Here is a 21,970-nt window from a genome sequence, read left to right as displayed (position 1 = left end):
AAAAAATTCCATAATGTGAGTTTTTTATGTATTTTTTTTTTTTTTTTATTTTTGATGCCACAATTTTTGCAATAACAAAAATATTGTAACAATATTTGAATTTACAGTATTAAGACTAAAATCTTTGGTCAATAAACAAATTTAACTTGGCTTTCTTGTTACAGTGGATTTACAAAATGTATAGGTGAAACTGTTCAATTAAATTCAGCACCAATGTTTGCTGGCCTAAGCTATGATACCCCATGGGCAAACAAAAAAAAAAAAAATTAGTATTATACCACGTAGCTAAGTACCGTACTTTTACGATCCTCCTACATTGTACAATAACAGCTATATATATCCTAATTACTCTAAATATCTAACACAACAAACCTTAAGCTGTATAAAATGGAATTAAGCTTATGGATACATAGGGGTGTAACGATTTAACTCTGCCATGATCTAATACATATCAATTCTTGGCCGGCTATTCAATTCATATTGCAATATTAACAGACATATCTTGTTTGTTTTATTTCATTTGCAGTTCAACAAGTTGCAAAAAAAAATGACAAAATCATGTCCGTAGGATTTGACTAGGCTTTATCCAATACACTTTCAAGGAATCTAATGTGTTTAAAACAGCAGACAAATCGATTTGAGATTGAGAAGCAAAATTTTGAGCAGTCATTACTTTGTTTTTTGATTTAAGCTAAATGAGGAATCAGAAACATCCCTGGTATTGATTTCTGGATCGTAACCAAAAGGATCAAGATGCACTAGTGAATCGATATCCCTCCATGGTTAAACACACATAACTCACATGTTTGAAATCTGCACAGCAGAACCTGAGACAGGTGCTCAACATAACAATCATTAATTATATTAACATTTATTACATTATGAGAATAAAAAAAATAATGAAGCAACAAACCCCACTTTCTGTGAGACAACACTATAGATACATTAAATATACACAAGCGAAAAACATTTCAACAAGAGGCTCCCAGGAGCCTGAATCGCTCACCTGGTTCAATTTTGCCTCTCAAGGGATATAAATTAAACAAGAAGTTGTCCAACAAATTTGACTAAGAAAACTTTGATAGGACTTATCATAAGGTTCATTTCAGTAAATGAAAGTTTAAATCTATCATAGTTTTCAAGACATTGGCTGAAAACTGTAAAAAAACCCAAAAAAAAACTTATCATTTACCCCTGTCAAGGGCAATAACTCTTATAAGGAGGCATCTGACAACATTTATGCCTGAAGACTTTTGTAGTCCTAAAAATAAGGATCGTTTCAGCTACTGAAGGAATTTGTTCAACGGATCAAAAAACCCACATCAGTTCTATGCAGGATACCCCAAGGAACACTCATACCAAGTTTGGTTCCAATTGGTAAAATAGTGTCAGAGGAGAAGAATTTTTATAGAAATAACATTAAAATAGCAAAAAACTCGAAAAAGGGCAATAACTCTAACATGGCTGAACAGATTAAAATGAAAATTTGACCAGATAGATCTCATCATGCTGAACACTTTTACCTCGTCAGAATTGGGCAACATCGAACTGTTTTGGAGATCTATGCAAAAAACTATTGACTGACCCCTATGTTCTATTTTTAGTAACGGTGGCCATGCTATTCGACGGATCAAAAATCCCCACACCAGTTCTATGCAGGATACCCCAAGGGACATTCATACCAAGTTTGGTTTAAATTGGTCACGTAATGTCAGAGGAGAAGATTTTTGAAGGAAATAACAATAAAAATAGCAATGTGGAAAAAGGGCAACAACTCCAACATGGCTGAACAGATTGAAATGAAAATTTGACCACAGACAGATCTCATCATGCTAAACACTTCTACCCAAAAACAGAATCTAGCTAAACCTAACGGTTATGGAGATATATGCGAAAAACTACTGTCTGACCCCTATGTTCTTTTTTTAGTAAGGGTGGCCATGTTTTTCGACTAATCAAAAATCCACACACCAGTTCTATGCAGGATACCCCAAGGAATATTCATACCAAGTTTGGTTCCAATTGGTCAAGTATTTTCAGAGCAGAAGAGTTGTTAACAACGACGACGGACGCCAGGTGATGGCAATAGCTCACCTGACCGAAGACAGGTGAGCTAAAACTATAGAACAAACTACAAAAAACTGTGAGCAAAACTCACTTGGTGATACCCCTGCTCCCCTCCCCAGTAAACATAATTGATTTAAGCATTCAGATGGAAAAACAAAATAGAAGGTGCACAATGAGATCACGAAATAAAGTTTCATCAAATTCCAGTTGTTTCAGAGGAGATGTGGATTAGGAGAGGGGATGGACAGACAAATGGATGGACACCATGATCACTACATATCTCCCGCTTGTCAAGCGAGAGGTATATGAATAACAAAAAAAGTCAATAATGTTTTCTCTTGTTCATAATTGAGTACTCTCATCCTCGTGTAAAAAGTTCCATGTATAATAAAATGAAAAATATAACATTTATTTAATTAAGAGATATAAATAAATGTAGTACAAAATATCAACTGTAAAATTGAAAATTCTTAACATGAAAATGCAGATGAAATCTTGGATCAACACTTGGCATTTTGACCTTTCCAATTTTCATGCAAACAGATTATGATTATTTCACTTGAAAAAAAAATTGAAATGAAAAAAAAAAATCTTAATGGTAAAAATGTATAATTATTTCTCAATTTACAGTATATAATTATGTGAAATTTTAACTCTTCAGATTACCAAAAATGATGTAAATGATAAAAGAGATCAATATAAAAGTTCAAACTCTTGAATAGAGTTTCGAGTTATCTCCCCTCTTATCTCTTGAAATTTACACCAGGTATATTTAAAGGTTAATATCAAAGGTTTTGAAACAAGAGGCTCCCAGGAGTCTGAACCACTTACCTGGTTAAATTTTACCTTTCAAGGGCAATAACTCTTACATGGAGTCGTCTGACAACTTTGATCCTTGGAGACTTTTGTAGGCCTTATAATAATAATTGTTTCAGCAACTGAATGTCTCATTCTATCATAGTTTTCAAAATATTAGCTGAACACTGTAAAAAAAAACAACTTATTTTTCTCCTCTCGAGGGCAACAACTCTTACATTGAGTTGTCAGACAACTTTGATCCATTGGAGACAATTGTATGCCTTATAATAAGGATCATTTCAGCAATTGAGAGATATTAAGAGATATTAGCTAATCCTAAAGGTATTGGAGATATATGCACAAAACTACTATCCAACCCCTTATGTTCTATTTTTAGTAACGATGGCCATGTTTTTTAACCAATCAAAAATCCTAACAGTAATCTGGTACAGGTTACCCTACAAAAGAATACCGACATTCACTGAATTCTATATAGTAGTTACTGAGAAGATTTTTGAATGTAATAACATCAAAAACTGCAAAAAACTTCCAAAAAGGGTAATAACTCCAACATGGGTCAACTGATTTTCACCAAAATTTGACCACAGATAGATCTCATCGTGCTAAATACTTTTACTTCTGTCAGAATTTGGCTAAACCTAACGGTTTTGGAGATATATGCAAAAATCTTCTCTCTGACCCCTATGTTCTATTTTTAGTAAAGACGGCCATGTTTTTTAACTGATCAAAAATCCAAACATTCATTTTGTGCAGGATACTCTATGCAACAATCATTATAAGTTTCATGCAAATCTATTCATTGGAAAAGATGTTTGAAGAAATTGTTAATGATGAACATCAAGTGAAGGCAATAACTCACATGGTCTATGGCAAGGTGAGCTAAAAATGCTTTCGAATAATAAAAAAGCCCAAATTCTCATTTTCAGAATGTAAAAGGGCCATAACTGGTGGATTGTAAATGTATTATATACCATAGGCTCAGCCTATTGTCATTGTGTTTGAATAGATTTCGTTGAGGGATTCTTAAAATATCATCTTAGAATCAAATGTGTAGACAGAAATACATCATTAAGCATAACCTGACTCATTGAGCAGGAATTGTTATAAAAATAAATCTATAATTTTACAGCTAACTAAGATCATCCATTTTCTATTTAAATTCTGGTTTAGTCCAAACTATTCTCAGTTGTCATGACGGACCTTCAACAAGGTTCTGTAGAATTGACCAGCTGTTTGAAAGTTTTCCAGGCTTGGAGATTCTGGAAACACACCTGACATCCACCTCTTTTAAATTGGGGCCTCTGCAATATTAATAGAGATATAACCATACGTCTTGATCAGAATGAATAGTAGCAAAAAATGTGAATATCCCCTCTGTAAAAACTTTACTTTATGCACCTCTACATATGATGTCAAACCTCTCATCAAACTGCACTGGTCTATATGAACCCCTATTTTCTGTAAAAAATCATTAAAATCCAGTGGATGACGAAGGAGCGATTACACATTGTATATGTTAAATGGACTGATAGATATGTTTTGTTTGAGTGTAAAATGAGTTACTGTACCTGTCTATTGATATCACCTATACACAACCAATTTCCATGGTTCTGCGATACAGCCCACTTAGAATGGTCTTTGGATGTTTTAAAGTAGATTTTTTTGTCAGGGAAAATCATCGTGTCTATATTTAACACCTGCAATGGTAATAAACAACAAAGGAACACACTGACATCAGAATCTTCAAAATAAGATTATCAATGAACTATGAATTCTAATGACAACACCTATATCCCCCCTTTTAATTTCTAATTTTCAAAAGAGATGGAGCAAAAACCTCTAAAAACTAGAAGGCCCTCCACCATGGCCCTAGGAACAATGTGTTAAAAATGATCAGATACACGTATGTTTTAGTTAGTAATCATAAATAAACATAAGTTAACAGCAAGCCAAAGATGAGGACAGGTTAATAACATAATATGTCTGCAAAAATTTGCTGAGGTTGTAAAAAAATTGTAAAAATAAGAAAACACAGTTGCACTTAATCACACGATATGCTCATCCCTCTTTTTTCCCTACTTAATGTTCCGTATGTCTAAAATGATGTATAAAAACTAGAAGCCCTGTTTGTCACAAGAGCACCCACATCATTTCTTAGTAGTGATTTTTTTTAGTAAATCAAATGTGTCTGTAAGGCACTAATGATGCCTCTGCTTGTTAGATTTGCCAAATTAAGAAAATGTTTATTTTTGTATGAAGACATCGTTTGCAGATTCAGAAATCCTTCCAAGACTTATGATACTCATGGTCTGTTGGTTTAGCTCAATCCTTCCAAGACGTGCAATGACAAGCTGTACCAGTACCACAACTCAAAAAAATTGAAGATCGATTTGAAAGAGTAATCAAGGGAACCAAGGTTATAGCGGTAATCCAAAGAATGTAATCCAGGGACAAAGACCAGACATGGAAAACAGACATTCACAACAAAGAACATAAAGTAACTAAAATCATATATACAAAGTAACAAAGTAAATGAGCAACTCAGACTCCACTAAAAACTGGAAGCATGGACCAGGTGCACTGGTAGGGTAAGCATCCTCTGCTTTTCTAGAAACACCCGCAGAGTCCTGGGTAAACAAACAAGGAAAGGAAAACTATGACCCATTGAATACATCGGTTTTCATGGTGCTGATGGATACACCATAACGATCCATGAGTTCATGATGACGACCATAAAACTTCTGTAGTGATGACTTCAATCTTGTAGCAACATAACCCTGTTCCAGAAGCCTATTTGTTAGAGTTCTAGTGCGATACAAAAAGTCTGCGTAGTTTCAGCAAGCTCTGGCATAACGTATGACTTGTGATATGAACACTCCATACGCAGGAGCCAAAGGGATGTTGCCACAGATGAGAGGAAAGTTAACAATTCTGAATGAAAAGTCATCACGTCTGTCGTAAAGTTTGGTCAATAGTTTTCCTTTACCATCGATTTCTATGTGTAGGTCAAGATATGAGGCTGACTTCACAGTGTCTGTACTATCCTTTATCTCAAGTTCTTTTGGGTAGACACGATGTATCAAATCCTCGAAATTAGGATTGTTTAAAGATAATACGTCATCTATACAGCGGAAACTGAGATTAAAGGATCTGAGGATAAGAATTTCCTAAATATATGCATATCTACATATTGTATCCTGGCCATATAATGTCATGAAATTCTGTTTGGTAGAAAAAAGAAGACTGATGGACGGACTGACGAACACATGAAAAATGTTAATACCCCCACTAACAAATCCCTAACTTTGTTGCTTAGGGTATATTTCTATCACCCAGTTCCGTAATATTGCCAAGGCCAACTATCAACCGTAATATTTTGTCACTGGGGCATAAAAACTACCATAAGAGAAACGTCTTCAAAAATAGAAAACATTGCACAAAAAAAATAAATAAATAAATCCCTTCAATCCCTTAGATGTTTAAATCAATAATAAAAACCTTAAAACTTAGAAATCAATGAAAGATCACAATCAAATATCTGGATTGGCAAAATCTGGCAATGCTACATGTAACAAGGTAAACAATGCTACATGTAACACGGTAAACAATGCTACATGTAACAAGTTAAACAATGCTACATGTAACACGTTAAACAATGCTACATGTAACAGGTTAAACAATGCTACATGTAACACGTTAAACAATGCTACATGTAACAGGTTAAACAATGCTACATGTAACAGGTTAAACAATGCTACATGTAACAAGTTAAACAATGCTATGGTCCCTGTTGATTATCACTGATGATTAAAAAAACTCCATCCTAAATACATCAGAAACATAAGTGCTTGACAGTGTAAAACCTTTTATATGTTTGTACTTACTACTAACAAATTCTAATTCTTGTAAATCATTAGAAATATTTACTTTGTACTGCACAGAGCAATTCGATGGCAGATTATCATGTGATGGGCCGTGTTCTCGCCAGGTCTCTACCAATAAATTCTCTTTCAGTTTGATAGCTATTAGATGATCATACAGATCTATAGAACAGATATGATACATGTATAAATTATACCTAAATCAATATGACGATTCAAAAACTTCTTTCAAAACACATCAACTGAAAAGGTGTCCAGAAGATGTGTGAGCTAAGTAAAGAACAAATGTCTTGAAATTCTGATGCTGAGCTTGGCACTTTTTGTTTAAAAAACATAAATGGCTAATATTTTATAGTTTGTTGAAAGTGTAGGTTTGCGATTTTTACAAGTGGGGTTCCATTAATTCATTTACACACCATTAGCAATTGTACAAATTTATTTTACTATACAACAAACCATAGTGGAGAAATTCAAAGAATTATTGTAGTGTGCATTGTTACTTCACAAAACAAAATTAGGAGTAACTATTTTATAACAGTTTTTATCAAAATTGTCAACAATTTTTCATACTTAATCATATCATTGGATGTCTAGACTTAGTTCTGAATTATGTTTTTCTTCAGTTCATCATTATGGTAACTTGTTGATACAGTGCTTTGCTATCTTGTATATGGCTTGTGAGTTTACAATATAGCATCCAATATTGGATCCTGTTTGACATGTTTTAAATCACAAATTGAGAAAGGCAATTTAAACAATAAGATTATCACACGTTTAGTTTCAAAAACATTTTACACAGTCGTAATAATGAATATATTGAATATGTATATTAGTACAATGAATGTTAAAAGTACTTAAAGGATATAAAAAGAAATTGTTAAAACATACAATTTTTTTCTTCTTTCAGAAACAATGATTTCCAAAAATATCTAAAGGATAAACTAAATAAGATCTAATTATAAGGTTCAGATAGGCCAGAACAATGTGCAACACATTAAAGTATGCAAATACTTGAATTTAGAAATACATGGATAAAAATATAATGAGAAACATTTGTTTTTTGTGAGAGATTTGAGTTACATATAATCAAATTTAGAATTCACATATAATTCATTATTTCTTTTTTTTCGTTTTCATCATCATATCATCACCCTAAGAAACTTAAATTTGATAAAAAAATCGTTCCCTTCTGTTGGGGCAAAAAAAAATAGTAGAGCACAAAAAAACAATGGTTACAATTAAAGGTCATGGTAGGTTACTGCGATATTTATGGTGTTTTAATCATAACGTAGAAGTCACATGACTCCTTAGATGGAAAAAAATGCATCTTTAAAATGCATTTTTGTCAGAACTAGGCATCATTAGCAGGCATTACTTAGTTTTCTTTGAAAATTAAAGTATGCTCTATGCATACTCAAATATTTAAAAAATCCTGAACTTACACTTTAATGAATAACATGTATGCTAAGTTTCATAATGATGATGCTAACCTGTCTGCATGACTTTAAGAGCATGGTAAATACGAGTTGTGACAGACTAACAGATGCAGGTTAAAACAGAAATGCCCCTCAACTTTGGTTTTTCTGTTTGTTTGTTTGTTTGTTTTTTAATTTATAAAATGCATCATTTTTAATTTACTTATTTTTTTTTTTTTTTTTGGATTAGGACACTCTGGTTTTGTATCTGAAAAATTTGCACTGCAGAAGTTAAAATTGCAAAATAGTTCATTAAATAGAACATTGTTGAAATATAACAATAAACAGGGTTAACAGATACACTGTATAAATATAGTACTATCAATGTTTTTTTTTTGCAATTTTGTGAGCATATTTGCATGTATAGATTTCACAATTTAAAATCACAAAATTACGTTTACAGTATTTTTAACCTTCAGTGCATCAAAAATATGTCAGAACATTTAAATATAATCTTGACCTTCTCCTCATTAATAAAATACTTTTTCTTACCAGCATGAAAATCAGTAAATTTTTCAAAAGTTATAAACTTGTTATGGCCTTTTGAAATTATCTGTGTGATGTTGTACCATGGAGGGGATTCAATATGTTTTGGAGGTCCGATAACAACATTGGACAACACAGGGTTACTCCCCCTGAACTTCTTTGGTATGGAACTCTCATAAATCTTTGGATAGGTGTACATAAAAATATGCCCTGAAAAAAAAGATAACTTATAGATTGACATTTTACTGTAAACAGGAAGTAGACAAATGAGGAACCTAGAAAGGGTATTAATATTGGCCTTAGAGTAGGAGTTTTAAAATGCAATTGATAATATAAGCAGGAAGAACTTTACAAGGAAATATTAAATGAACAAAGACTATAGAAAGTTTCAGTTAACATCATACTCAAGTATCCTGTATTAATTCAGACCAAATATTCTAAAACAATTCATCATTATTGATTTAATGAATGTTAAGGTACATGTTTTTTTTTAAAAACAGATTAAATACTTCCTGGCATTTTAATTTTAATTACAAATTTATCAATGGACCAAGTTAAAAAAAATCTGGTTATAGGTAAGGAAAGAGAACATATTTCAGGGGCAATAATTCATTTTAATACCCAGGTTATCCATCACGCTATAATCCATTGTTATACAAAGGAATGTCTGACCAAATATGCAGGACCTCTTTAACCATGTATACCCATCTTTCTTCAGGGGAGGGAACTCTGGTGTACTGTGAACCAACCAAAATCCACCTGCCATGTCAAAACCAACAGTTCCTGCAATTAAAAATGTACAGACTATATTGAAATTAAAGATTTATTTGCATCAGGAAAGTAACTGATCACACATAAAAAGTTCATTTTATACAGAATTTGTGCTTTATTTTTAAAAGAAAATCTGGTAGCAAACTTAATAACAAGTACTATGAATAAGCAATTAAAAGACCGGAATGGTTCAAACTTTTAGCCGACAAAAATTATCTGAAAACTTATACCTACATGCAGAGCAAAATACACACACTCCATGAAGTAACCTGATGGTTTGCGAAATGTTTTTGCTGTGATGTGGGCTTAGTCACAAAAACAACATTAAAATAACAATCAATCATAGTACTGTGAAAGTACTATTGTTCCTTGGGTTTCCAATTTTCGTGGTTTTCGTGGATATGCTTAACCACGAAATTTGGTTTCCAATGAAATTTCCATTGATGTGTATACTGAAAATCTCAAAACCATGAATTTAAGAATCAATGAATGTGTGTTTCTTCCCTAATCCACAAAAATAAGTATCCACAAATTAAAGTACTTTCACAGTACTTATTTGCCCATTAAAATGATGTTTACTTACTAAAGCTCAGCACCCTTTAACTACTTTACCTTTTGAATGACCATGATTCAGGCTAGGATTGGTATCTGGAGGCTGGTCATTGTACATTATATAGGCTATATCACTCTAAAAATAAAAAGTGAATAAATTTGAAACCTTGAGATGGAATATATGTCTCAGTGAGCTATCCAACAAAATATTTCTGAACTGAATAGTAACTTATATGCATTTAATAAAATGCTTCACAGGGGCAGCTTGATATAACCACATCAGTCAAAACCTGAATAGTAAGAACAAGTATGGACACAACATTCAATCTTGATATAGCTCTAAATAAGTCTTTAACAGGGGTAAAAATACAAGCTGGTAGCCCAGACCATATTTTTTTAAAATATTTTCTATATGTTTAACTAAATTTTACCCAATAGTTTGGAAGCCCAGCTCAAAAATGTTTATCTCTGTCTTTGGTTGATTTGTGATTAAATGATGGATAAGAATTTGACTATTCGAAAGTGGTAAAAATACTTTATATAAAATTTGTAGTTAGAAATAAGTAATCTATAAAAAGTTACGGTCTAAAGTCCTATGGGTCCTTCTATGGCCTTAAAAGATAAAAAACATATTTTTTTTAATCCAGCATAACAGTAGTTTCGTGGTATGGAACTAAGAGATCTAAACAATCTCACCATGGTCATTGCCTGAAAACCAGTAGTGTTCATTTTATGTTCCTTCATGGATACGGTAAGCATCTCCAGAAGTCCCAGTCAGACTTAGGGGGTATGGAACCTTGAGTACAATTACACAAATACTTTCACATGAACTTATTTTACATCCCTTGTCTATATAAAGTTTTAAAATGGTTGAGAATGCCAGTCAATTCGTTCCAAGCCAAATTCGTTCCATGCCAATTTGTCCCAGGTTTGGTCAATTCGTTCCAAGTAGGTATTAAATATATACCAATCCTTTTTATGGGATTTGTTGACTCTGGATAAATTTTCTTTCATTCCATACAGGATGAACATGAAATTCGTTTCAGTATGTCACTGTCATGTATTTTTATATGTATAATGTCTTTTTAAATTTGCTATTAATTTTATAATTAATTTTCTTGTATTTTTTTATAACACAGATTAAGATATTTGGTAGTTGTTCTCAACTATTATTTGTAGAAAAGTGTTTAGTTTATTTATCCATGTTTTGTATCAGTATCGTCTCGGTAACATTAAAAAACTAGGAATTACTTTATGTAGTTTTATTTCATTAGCATAATTATACACAAGTCAATAACAAAAACATTAACCATTAGTATCATAACATTCGCAATACCAGTCATTTCACCCTGTATTGTTGGAATCACTTGTCAATTGCTGGTGCCACTATGATACCCACAGATGACATCAGCTGCACTGCTGAGATGGACTCATGATTATAACTTTATATCAAAGTACTCATGTACTGAATCAATTTATATCGATCGTTTGAATTTTTACGCCTCAAATAATCGTCAAATTGCAAAATATGGGAAAACTAGAAAGTACGGGGATCTAATTCAAACGTATCTTAACACAAGCTTATTGTTATAAATGGTTAATATCGAACTCTTTGCAATCGTCAAATTGCAAAATATGGGAAAACTGGAAAGTACGGGAATCGAATTCAAACGTATCTTAACACAAGCTTATTGTTATAAATGGTTAATATTGAACTTAATGCTTTTATTTTTAATTTCACCATTCTTTACAAATAACATTTAAAAACCAGACACGCACCAAAATTCATGATGCATCATAGCAGTGTGCCAGTTTGAATAACATTCAAGTTCTATAACAGTTTCCATGAAGCACCTAGATGAATGAACTCAAAACTCTCCGGCATAGTACATTTTTGAACTACAAACTACTAGTTGGCCATTCCCAGTTTTTAAATTTTCAGGTCGAAATATATTCAATTTACTGACCTCCAGGTCGAAATTGTCTGTTATGTCATTCAAAATTAAGCCACAAACATTGAAATAAATCATATCCTTAGATACATGTTCCTCTAAACTAGCTACATTTCTTGGTTGATAAGTTTTATACTCAAGTTCTAAAAGTTAGTCCATAGACACCTATGTGTAAATGCACTTAGTTTCAGAGACTCATACATTAACATTAACAATAAAGTCTTTGAATATATTTTAACCAATCGTGGCTGGTGCAGGAAACATTTGCCATGCACTTTTAGGGCCATGGAGCACCTACATCTCTATTATAATAACATACACAAGGCCAAAATAGCCAGATTGAATGATTATAAATTTGCAAAAAACCAATAACAACAGACAAAAAAAAATGACACAATTCAAGAGAAATGCACAATCAAAATTTCTATGACATTGTCTATGCAAAGTTTCATTTTTATTTGTCAGATCATGGCTTCTGATGTCACGAGGCGGTAATCGTAATAAAAATATGTCAGGATGGTTTTGAGGGTCATGCTACCTTTTTGTAAAAAAATGGACAAAAGATAAGTGGCAAATAATAGCCTGAAACCCCTTTCTTTATACAAATTTCTTGATTGTAATCACTGCCCCTTTTATCTTCCAAGGCCTGCATGAAATATCTGAAGACAGCTCTTCCAGTTGGTACTCAGCTCAGCATTCCTCTTTATATTTCAATTATATGATTGATGACTATTTAAAATCTCTCAGGGTTTTCATTTCTAGCTAAGCATCAGATGTTTTTGAAGCTTCTAAAAATGAAAAGGCAACTTGAATATATCGACACTGAATGACTGATTTATTCGGGTAAATGCATAGAAATAAACAGGTACCGATAAGAGTATAGGAGTGAACTATTTTTCAATTGGATCATGGTTAATACAAACCAAATTAATCAGCATATTTAGTTCACAGTTAAAGTTGTTTATTGGTTTTGTTTATTGGTTTGTTTATTGGGTTTGTTTATTGGGTTTGTTTATTGGCATAAAATATATAATCAAATATCATACATTAGAAATACCTATAAAGTGGACCTAACTATCTGCATTTGAACCTTAGTGGGATATGCCAATGGGACTATTTTCTGCGGTAGAGTTTGATAATTGCGGATGCTATCAGGCTTTACAAATCTAAAGGCTCTGGCAACTGCTATATCTATTCCGATCTTCGATCTAAATTGAAAATAACATGTACAGAATAAAAAGCAACTGGCTCCTGTAACTGTTCCAGAGGTCCAATAACTTGGCTTGTGAATCTTTTGTTCTGGTTCTCTGGTTATGGGAGAGTTTCTACTCGTAGACTAGCTTAATCTGCATTGGCAAGTACCTTGCCTCACTGCTGAGGAGATTCAACATCACATAAATGTGTAAGGTTGAACCTTTAGCCTTGTAGTTAAGTCTATTATGTCAGCCCTCTACAGCATTATTAGTGCGAATGGGCTTACCGAACACTCACCACTGGCTGATGGGGAACAACATACTGTTTATCCATCAGTGTTAAATGTACGTGAGCAGTCGATTCAGCTTGTTATTGGGTTGTATCCTCATCTGTAGCTTAAGGAATGCAGGGCAGATGTGCTCATGTGGAAGATAAGGAAGAGCCATCAACTGTCTGATGCAGGTGTGTACCTTGTCATTCTTTGCATAGGTGACCTGTAAAAAATAACCAAATAATAAGTATATATAATATATATTGGTGTCATAAACATACAAAAAATAAGTTTACGGCTTGTAGGTATAAAAAGATTGCTTTTTCATCACACTTATGGACTTTGACATGGTGGTAATAATATAATTACATTGAATTGTTACAAACAGATGAAAAAAACTTATTCCGTAAACACATCATGTACAGCTGCAACAAAAGCAACTTAGCTTTTTTGCAACAAGAAAATTTTATGTCATTTACCTGCAGACCCAATTCCTGACATTTACGCCAAACAGCCCGTTCCCAGTGAAAGGAACAGCATCGGATAGACACCATTGGCATGGTCTTCCTAGTTGCGACCCATGTAGCACGCTTGAAGTCCAGTACAACACTATGGATGAAGTTCATCTGGTGCTTTCATCAACTGGTGTATATGACTGACATGTAAAGCTGATAACGGTACAGTTATGAACTGCAACTCGGTACTCTGTTATGCTGACACCTGTAAAATAATAATTTGTTGCTTAATATTGGCATGCCACTCTATAGAATATGTTTTATTCCAATTAAAGGGCACTTTACAGAGCATATATTACATTTATGAAAAGTTATAATCATGAGACATTTACGAATTAAACATGACAGAAAAAGTCTATATATATATACTGACATAATACTGGGTAAACTTCAATACAGTTAAATGAAAAAAAGATAAAAAAAAAATCACAGTTTTCATCATCTATTGGCAATTGTCTTAGATAGTCTCCTGGTCTTCAAAAAAAATTGACAACTACTTTCTAAAACAATTTTATCTAGTATACAATGTTAACATATTCTATTAGTATTATCTATATATGTTTTTTGAATATCTGTCAGTTTCAACCCTTAGAAAGTGAGTTACAAATTCCCTACCAGTCATTGTTTTACAGATCTTTAAGTCAATCTTTTTTTTAACTATACCTGACCTTCATAGGTATTAAAAAAGATGTCCAACAGTGTTTTTCCCAAGATATTCAATAAGCTGTCAAAGTTTATTGGGGTCGATTGATCTCAACTCCACCCTCTCCCCTAATCAATATTTTATGGCCAGGACGCATGCCAGCACACCAGGATTTGACAAAATAGTTACAACTGTCCACAATACACAAAAGAACTATTGTCCATCCGTATAGCGGAAGGAATTTATACAAGATTTTGTAGTTGAAAGTAATTAACAATAATATCATATCTACATGTATATCAGAAAAAAAACCAAACTTTATTTATTATACAAATCCAAATCATAACTGACAAAAATGAATATTATTCTCTTACATTTGTATTTTGTACGCCCAGAACTTCTATTATTTTTAACATTTGAAAAATAGCCAAGTCTTTGAAAAGGACGTCAGAAGGAATTCAATAAAATGATATAACAGTTTTGAAATAAATATCCTAAATACCAATTTATATATTCGCAACAACATGATTCATGTGTTAAATTATATAAAGTGTTTTAACTTACCAGTATCACAGGTTCTGCTAGTCCAGGAATCACACAAGTCGTACGACAACACATGCTGAAGGGGGCAAACTTTATTGTTACACACAACACACAGGATATTCCACGGTCGAAAAAGTTTTAAGCGGTTGAAATCGTTTTTATACACATTTTAATTTTCGAAGTTAAATTTTATTGGATTTTAATAAAAGACCTATCATGAACTCTGTTTTACAATATTTCCACACCTCCAAGCCAATCTTCAAGTTTCCTTTGTTTTATTTTATCCTTTGAAGTTCAATCCAAGATTTTAGCATGGCTTCATTGAAGAAACTGAGTAAATCAGCCTATTGTTAAATATATCATTTTTGATTAGAAGTAACAACACTTTTGCAGCACTTTTCCTTAACAGCTAGGGTTACCGAATACCAATCATAATCTCCATTTTATGGCATGGAACCTTATGGTACAATATAAAAAGATCCATATGACTTAACTCAATCTACTGAAGTAAAACTCTCATGTTGGCCTGTTTCATTCCTATTTCCTAAAGAGTGTACGTTATGAAACACCCAAAACCAACCCAAGTTTGAGCTTATGGTAAAAACACTGTGTTACATTAAGAGAGATCCATACTTGAATTACATGTGCATTAGTTAAATTTTATATTTTTGTTTTTTGTTTTGGTTCTAATTTGACAAACAGCTAGGCCAATAAACAATACTAACCTTCCGTTTTGGACATTGAGCCTTGTTTCAAAACTTCATCGAGATTAACATTAATTTTCAAGTCATCTTAAAAAAACAAATGTGCACAGATGACAACAATTCCAACAAAACCACAAAGTTTTTGTTGTCATATAAAATACATCAACAACCAAATATCAAACAAACTTCTAAGTACATGTAAATAAGTTCTTTCTTTCTTCTATCCTAAACTAATTTGGTATTGTAAGTACAATAAGCCAACCTTGTTTTTGTAGATCTGCTGCAATGTGTAATACACAGCATGGTCAGAGTTATTCATCCCTGTGTGTGATAGGACAAGCTGTGGATGAGTTTCATCCATGTAGTAGAAACCTTGTCCTTTTTGTAGAATAGGATCCTTCATATGTGTCAATTCTGGAAGTTTGTATACCACAAACCTGCAAGTACATTTTGTAATTCACAATATGACCAGTAACACAAAAATAGATTACAAATGCCCCAAGCATCATTTACATGTACATGTATGAAGCATAGTAAATATATCAATAGTACATGTTCTTACTTTTTTTTTAAATCCTTAATTCAGCCTTTACTTATAAGTTTTTGTTGGTTGATACAATCTAGGTACATGTAATACAAATTGTACAATTTTGTCTTAACCATTTGTGATTGGATAACACCATTTGTCCAAAAAACTGAAGCGGCAATATCCAAATGAAGAAAAATCCATCCACCACTGATGAAAGTATTTGAATGAAATATGCAAATGACCAAAAAGGTAAATCTATCCACCAATGATAACAATAGTTGCAGAATGACGTTGAGACTGACATAGCTCTATCAATAAAATGATGCACGCTAAGTGTGCAAATTCAAACAATTTGACTTGAATAGTTCAATCACACAACCAGCATGTACATTTGACCTGGACACCAAGACAAAAATAGATTTTACCTGGTAATCTCCTGATTGATTTCCAAAATAACTTCGAATAAATATAGTTCAATACAAAGATTAATTTATTTCCCCATAATGTAAATAAGCAAAATTGTATAATAATATTATAAACTATGTGCAGTAACCCTGTAAGATAATTTATACAGTCAGTAGATTTCTTGGACGGATTTGGCTAAAGCCTCACCCTCCAACAAAATCTACTGACTGTCTAAATAATCATAGATGGTACCTGGGAGCTTTTAACTTATAATGTTCTACTATCTATATGTCAGATACAAGATGAACAACAGTACATTTTGTAACATAAGAATGAATAAAATCATGGAAATTCGATTTGACTTCTTCCCCAAAGCAGGAAATACATGCAAGATATTATGTTATTGTAACATTTAGCTCTACTTTACATAAGTACTGTTCTGTTAAAAACCAGACAGGAAGTGTTTCATCATATCTCAAGATAATTAATGAAACTGTTACAATGTACTTCCTATAAAACCACTCTGCCTATGTTTATTTAATTCGATCTATTATATGTCATGAAACATTTTTTTGACCAGTAAAAGTGTAAAACTTCTGGTTATAAATTTTCTCATACTTTTCTGTACTAGAACATAACCAAAATTTAAGTGTTAATATCTCCAGAGGGAAACTTTCATTTGCACTTTTATTTTTGAATATAGTCACGGTGACGCCTGCTGAAAGATTTCCTATAATAAATATTTGGGATTAAGAAAATCATAAGCTTCTGTCTGAATTTAAGGCAGAGCTTCACTTAAATAAACATGTAAATATACATGTACATAACCCTTTAAAATGTAAAAAAAATTTAGAAATTTAGATAAATGTGTATTTCTTACAGGGACAACATTTGATAGAAAAGACAGTATGGTCAGCTCTTTCTCAGGGTCAGTTATGAAACAATTTCAATGTTACAAAAATAAGTTACAGCTTAAGTGTAAGTTGCTTTTTTTTTTGTAAAAATCAGTAACATTCCCAAAAAAAAACTCAAATCTGATAATATCATTTCACTCAAGGATGCTTTTTCTTTTTGAATAAACTATTATTTTATCTCAGCATTACTGGCTTTGCTAACAAATTTTTCAATAGAATGTTTGAATAAAATCAGATTTTTTATCTGCCCATGAAATGTTCATTTTCATTGTATTCCAATGAAATTATAACCCAGTTTACCAAAATGATATGAAAAATCTTGTATTTTTATTGATTCTAATAGTGCAAATAGTCAAATTAAACTTTCAAAAAGATAGGTTTTTTTCATACCATGTTTCACTCACTGCCTGATTCTTACAGAGACTGCCACTTCAAAAATGTAAACATACATTACATTATAAATTAATTAATAATTGACTGTTGAACACACAATGCATGTGTACCTAAAATATTTTTAAGAAAGTCATTTTTTTTCGTCTGAACTCAAAATAATTTTTAATTTTAAACAGGCAGTACTACTAAGGGTTTTTTTTTAAGAACTTGAGATAAAGGATACTACAGACACTGTGAAGTCAGCCTCATATCTTGACCTACACTTAGAAATCAATGGTAAAGGAAAACTATTGACCAAACTTTACAACAAACGTGATGACTTTTCATTCAGAATTATCAACTTTCCTTTTATCTGTGGCAATATCCCTTCAGCACCATGGAGTGTTCATATCACAACTCATACGTTATGCCAGAGCTTGACGAAACTATGCAGACTTTTTGTATCGCACTAGAACTCTGACAGATAGGCTTCTGGAACAGGGTTATGTTGCTACAAGATTGAAGTCATCACTACAGAAGTTCTATGGACGTCATCATGAACTCGTGGATTGTTATGGTGTATCCATCTGCACCATGAAAACTGATTTATTCAACGGGTCATAGTTTTCCTTTCCTTGTTTGTCTACCCTGGACTTGACTTTTTATGAGCGACTCGGCGGGAATTTCTAGAAAAGCAGAAGACGCTTACCCTACCGGTGCACCTGGTCCATGCTCCCAGTTTTTAGTGGAGTCCGAGTTGCTCATTTGCTTTTGTTACTTTGTATGTATGATTTTAGTTACTGTATGTTCTTTGTTGTGTATGTCTGTTTTCCATGTCGAGTCTTTGTCCCTGGATTACATTCTTTTGATTACCGCTATAATCTTGGTTCCCTTCAGTACTCTTCAACATCATGTTGTATGTTTATTGCTCTTTTTATGCAATAATACCACCTTGGTTCCCTTGATTACTCTTTAACATCCTTGATTAACCTGTCCAGTCTCGCATGGAGTGAAACAGGCAGTTTATACCTTTTGCTAACTGCCCTCATAAAAAATTTCATCCTGCAATAAGGTTATTTGTGAAACGAATAAAGGTATGCGGTTATTTTTTTGCTGTATCCGTACATTAGCAGGTTATCAACTTTCTGGTTCCTCCCACTCACGTGATCAGCGGAACTACTTTTTTCTGGTATGCATAAATTAATCATGGCCGCCACCATAGATACAATATAAACAAATTGTGATTGCGTATCCGGTTAATCTTTTTTTTTTTTGCTGTTTTGTTTCGTTTTCACCTGAATGAAATAAAAAATTTTATGTAAACCAAATAATGATTTTGTTTGTATTTTTTTCACGGTCATATATATGGCAAATCCCAAATCTCATTCAGATTTGATTCATTATCAGTATGCAGACGACTTCCCCTGGCTGTCATTTCAGTCATGTCGGACTCGGAGCCAGAGTGTCCGTCACAATTTAACATAAACTGGTCCCCACTTAAAGAAATTGAAGCATTACAATATGATAAAACTCTTGAAGAGACAAATGACCAGGAAATTGTTATGGTCTTGGATTTATTATTGCCTAAACCCCAAGATAATGAATCAGAAGAACACTACATGATAGATCTCCCAAAAAACTGCCTCCTCTTCTTCAAAAATCTCAAACAAATATTTCAAATCCCAAAGAAACTAGTGCACAAATTTCACCCCTAACTCTACTGCCATATACCAAACAGAAACAAGTCAGCTTCCACTTTCCTCGCGAAATTCAAAACTTTAATGTTCCTAAATTTGCTTTACAACATTCAAAATATTTGTATTTATTGTTCATTTTACTTATTTGTCTCTTGGAATTAAATAAATTTTGATACATAGCTTATTTTCTTCAAACAGCTTTGACGGATTATATGGTGTGGATTGAATTTCAATGTTTACTGAGTCATGCACCATGCTTATTAATTTTTTTTCTTCGGGTTTAACGATCGGGGCTCCTCAGGGGATATGCATTTTAAAATTTTATTTTAAAAATGTACACATGCACAAAACTATCAATATAACAGGGTAAAAACAATATAGGTACATTGTCGAAAATTAATGAAGATATGTGATGAGGCGACGGAACGGGTAGGAAATGCGAGGCTACACCCATTTAATTACCCACCCACCCCCCAAATTCATTATGCTGTGCTTTTTATTTCACTCAAATAAATCAGATTCCATAATAAAATACTTAACATCTAAACTACATTTTCAAGCATGTGACATTGAATGTACATGTACTACTGAATATTAGTCATACTGTCAAATGACATGTCATAACAAAATCTAGTTTTCAGCGTTAGGTTGCTTTTCAAACGGTATATGGTATTTCGTTATCAAATGTTTACTCACCAGTCTACTGGTAATCCATCTTTTGACAAACATTGCAAACCGTTCGAGACTGAAAGTGACTGGAGAATATTCAGCAATAAAAGAAACAACTTCCCCATTCCCGCCATTGATGTGAAAGTCAGTTCGGAAACCCTTGTGACTCTTCCACTTTCGGTTTGTATTGGCAATTAGGAAAACATGGACTAGCATTAACCCGTTGAGGAGTGTAAAAATCAATAAAAATATTTTTGTATCAAAGAGTATTCAAGGGAACCAAGATTCAAGCGGAAATAAAAAGAATGTAATCCAGGGACAGAGATTGCCAGACATGGAAAACAGACAAACACAACAAAGAACATAAAGTAACTAAAATAATACATACAAAGTAAAGTAAATGAGCAACTCGGACTCCACTAAAAACTGGGAGCATGGACCAGGTGCACCGGTAGGGTAAGCATCCTCTGCTTTTCTAGAAACACTCGCCGAGTTGCTCATAAAAAGTCAAGTCCGGGGTAGACGAAAGAGGAAAGGAAAACTATGACACGTTGAACAAATCAGTGTTCATGGTGCAGATGGATACACCGTAACGATCCGTGGACGAGTTCATGATGACAACCATTAAACTTCTGTAATGATGACTTCAATCTTGTAGCAATATAACCTTGTTCCAGAAACCTAATTGTAAGAAGTCTAGCGCGGTACAAAAAGTCGGCGTTGTTACGGCAAGCTCTGGCATAACGTATGAGATGTGATATGAACACTTCATACGCGGGTGCTGAGGGAATGTTGCTACAGATGAAAGGAAAGTTGACAATTCTGATTGAAAAGTAATCACGTTTGCCGTTAAATTTGGTCAATAGTTTTCCTTTACCATTGATCTCTAAGTATAGGTCGAGATATGAGGCTGACTTCACAGTGTCCGTAGTATCCTTTATCTCAAGTTCTTTGGGGTAGATGCGACGTATCAAATCCCCGAAACTAGGATCATTTAACGATAATACGTCATCTATATAGCGGAAACTGAGATTAAAAGATCTAGCTAAACGATGTTCTTTCTTTCGGATCAGCTATTAAGTCAGTCTCATAAGAGTGAAGGAATAGGTCAGCAAGTAGAGGAGCACAATTTGTTCCCATGGGAATGCCGACCGTTTGTTGAAAAACGCGTCCACCACACTGGACAAATTTGATATCGATAAAGAATTCCAGCATTTTGAAAAAATCTGTATATTTGGAAGATGATTTGGAATTATTTTTTACAAAGTGTGAGGAATCTCTACCAAGAATTATGTTGGCAAAATTGCGATCAGGTTTTTCGTATTATGACTAGGCGACCCCAGCATGTAGCATGACAGGGGTACCCTGTTCCACCACCTGGGACACACAGCCCAGTCACTCTGTCGTCAGAGCGCCCTAGCCCCGGCCAATGTTGACAAACAGTGACAAAATCATGCACATTAGATCTTAAAGTTTTCTGATTATTTCGAAATTATCCCATATTACCCTTT

General features: G+C 33.2%; 1 protein-coding gene across 2 annotated transcripts; it reads right to left on the bottom strand.

Annotated features, from left to right (window-relative positions):
• Nucleotides 1-855: 855 nt before the first annotated feature.
• On the bottom strand, nucleotides 856-20,643 carry LOC148611608 (plancitoxin-1-like). 2 transcript variants are annotated; one of them, XM_088592324.1, is made up of 8 exons: nucleotides 20,487-20,643; nucleotides 16,136-16,310; nucleotides 10,112-10,187; nucleotides 9,350-9,511; nucleotides 8,735-8,938; nucleotides 6,814-6,929; nucleotides 4,455-4,583; nucleotides 856-4,187 (listed from the first exon to the last, which is right to left on the bottom strand). In XM_088592324.1, the coding sequence occupies exons 1-8, from the start codon at nucleotides 20,591-20,593 to the stop codon at nucleotides 4,089-4,091; spliced, it is 1,068 nt and encodes a 355-aa protein (XP_088448450.1). In that variant the 5' UTR covers nucleotides 20,594-20,643; the 3' UTR covers nucleotides 856-4,088. The 2 variants fall into 2 exon arrangements, with proteins under 2 accessions (XP_088448450.1, XP_088448451.1); XM_088592325.1 differs by lacking the exons at nucleotides 16,136-16,310; nucleotides 20,487-20,643 and adding an exon at nucleotides 13,495-13,642.
• Between the last annotated feature and the right edge of the window lie 1,327 nt (nucleotides 20,644-21,970).

Source organism: Perna viridis, chromosome 7, assembly GCF_037379345.1.
Source record: "Perna viridis isolate PV_CMFRI_1.1 ecotype Kerala chromosome 7, ASM3737934v1, whole genome shotgun sequence".
Taxonomy (NCBI): domain Eukaryota; kingdom Metazoa; phylum Mollusca; class Bivalvia; order Mytilida; family Mytilidae; genus Perna; species Perna viridis.
Note: the sequence above shows the minus strand (reverse complement) of the source record. Positions and strands in the feature narration are given on the sequence as shown.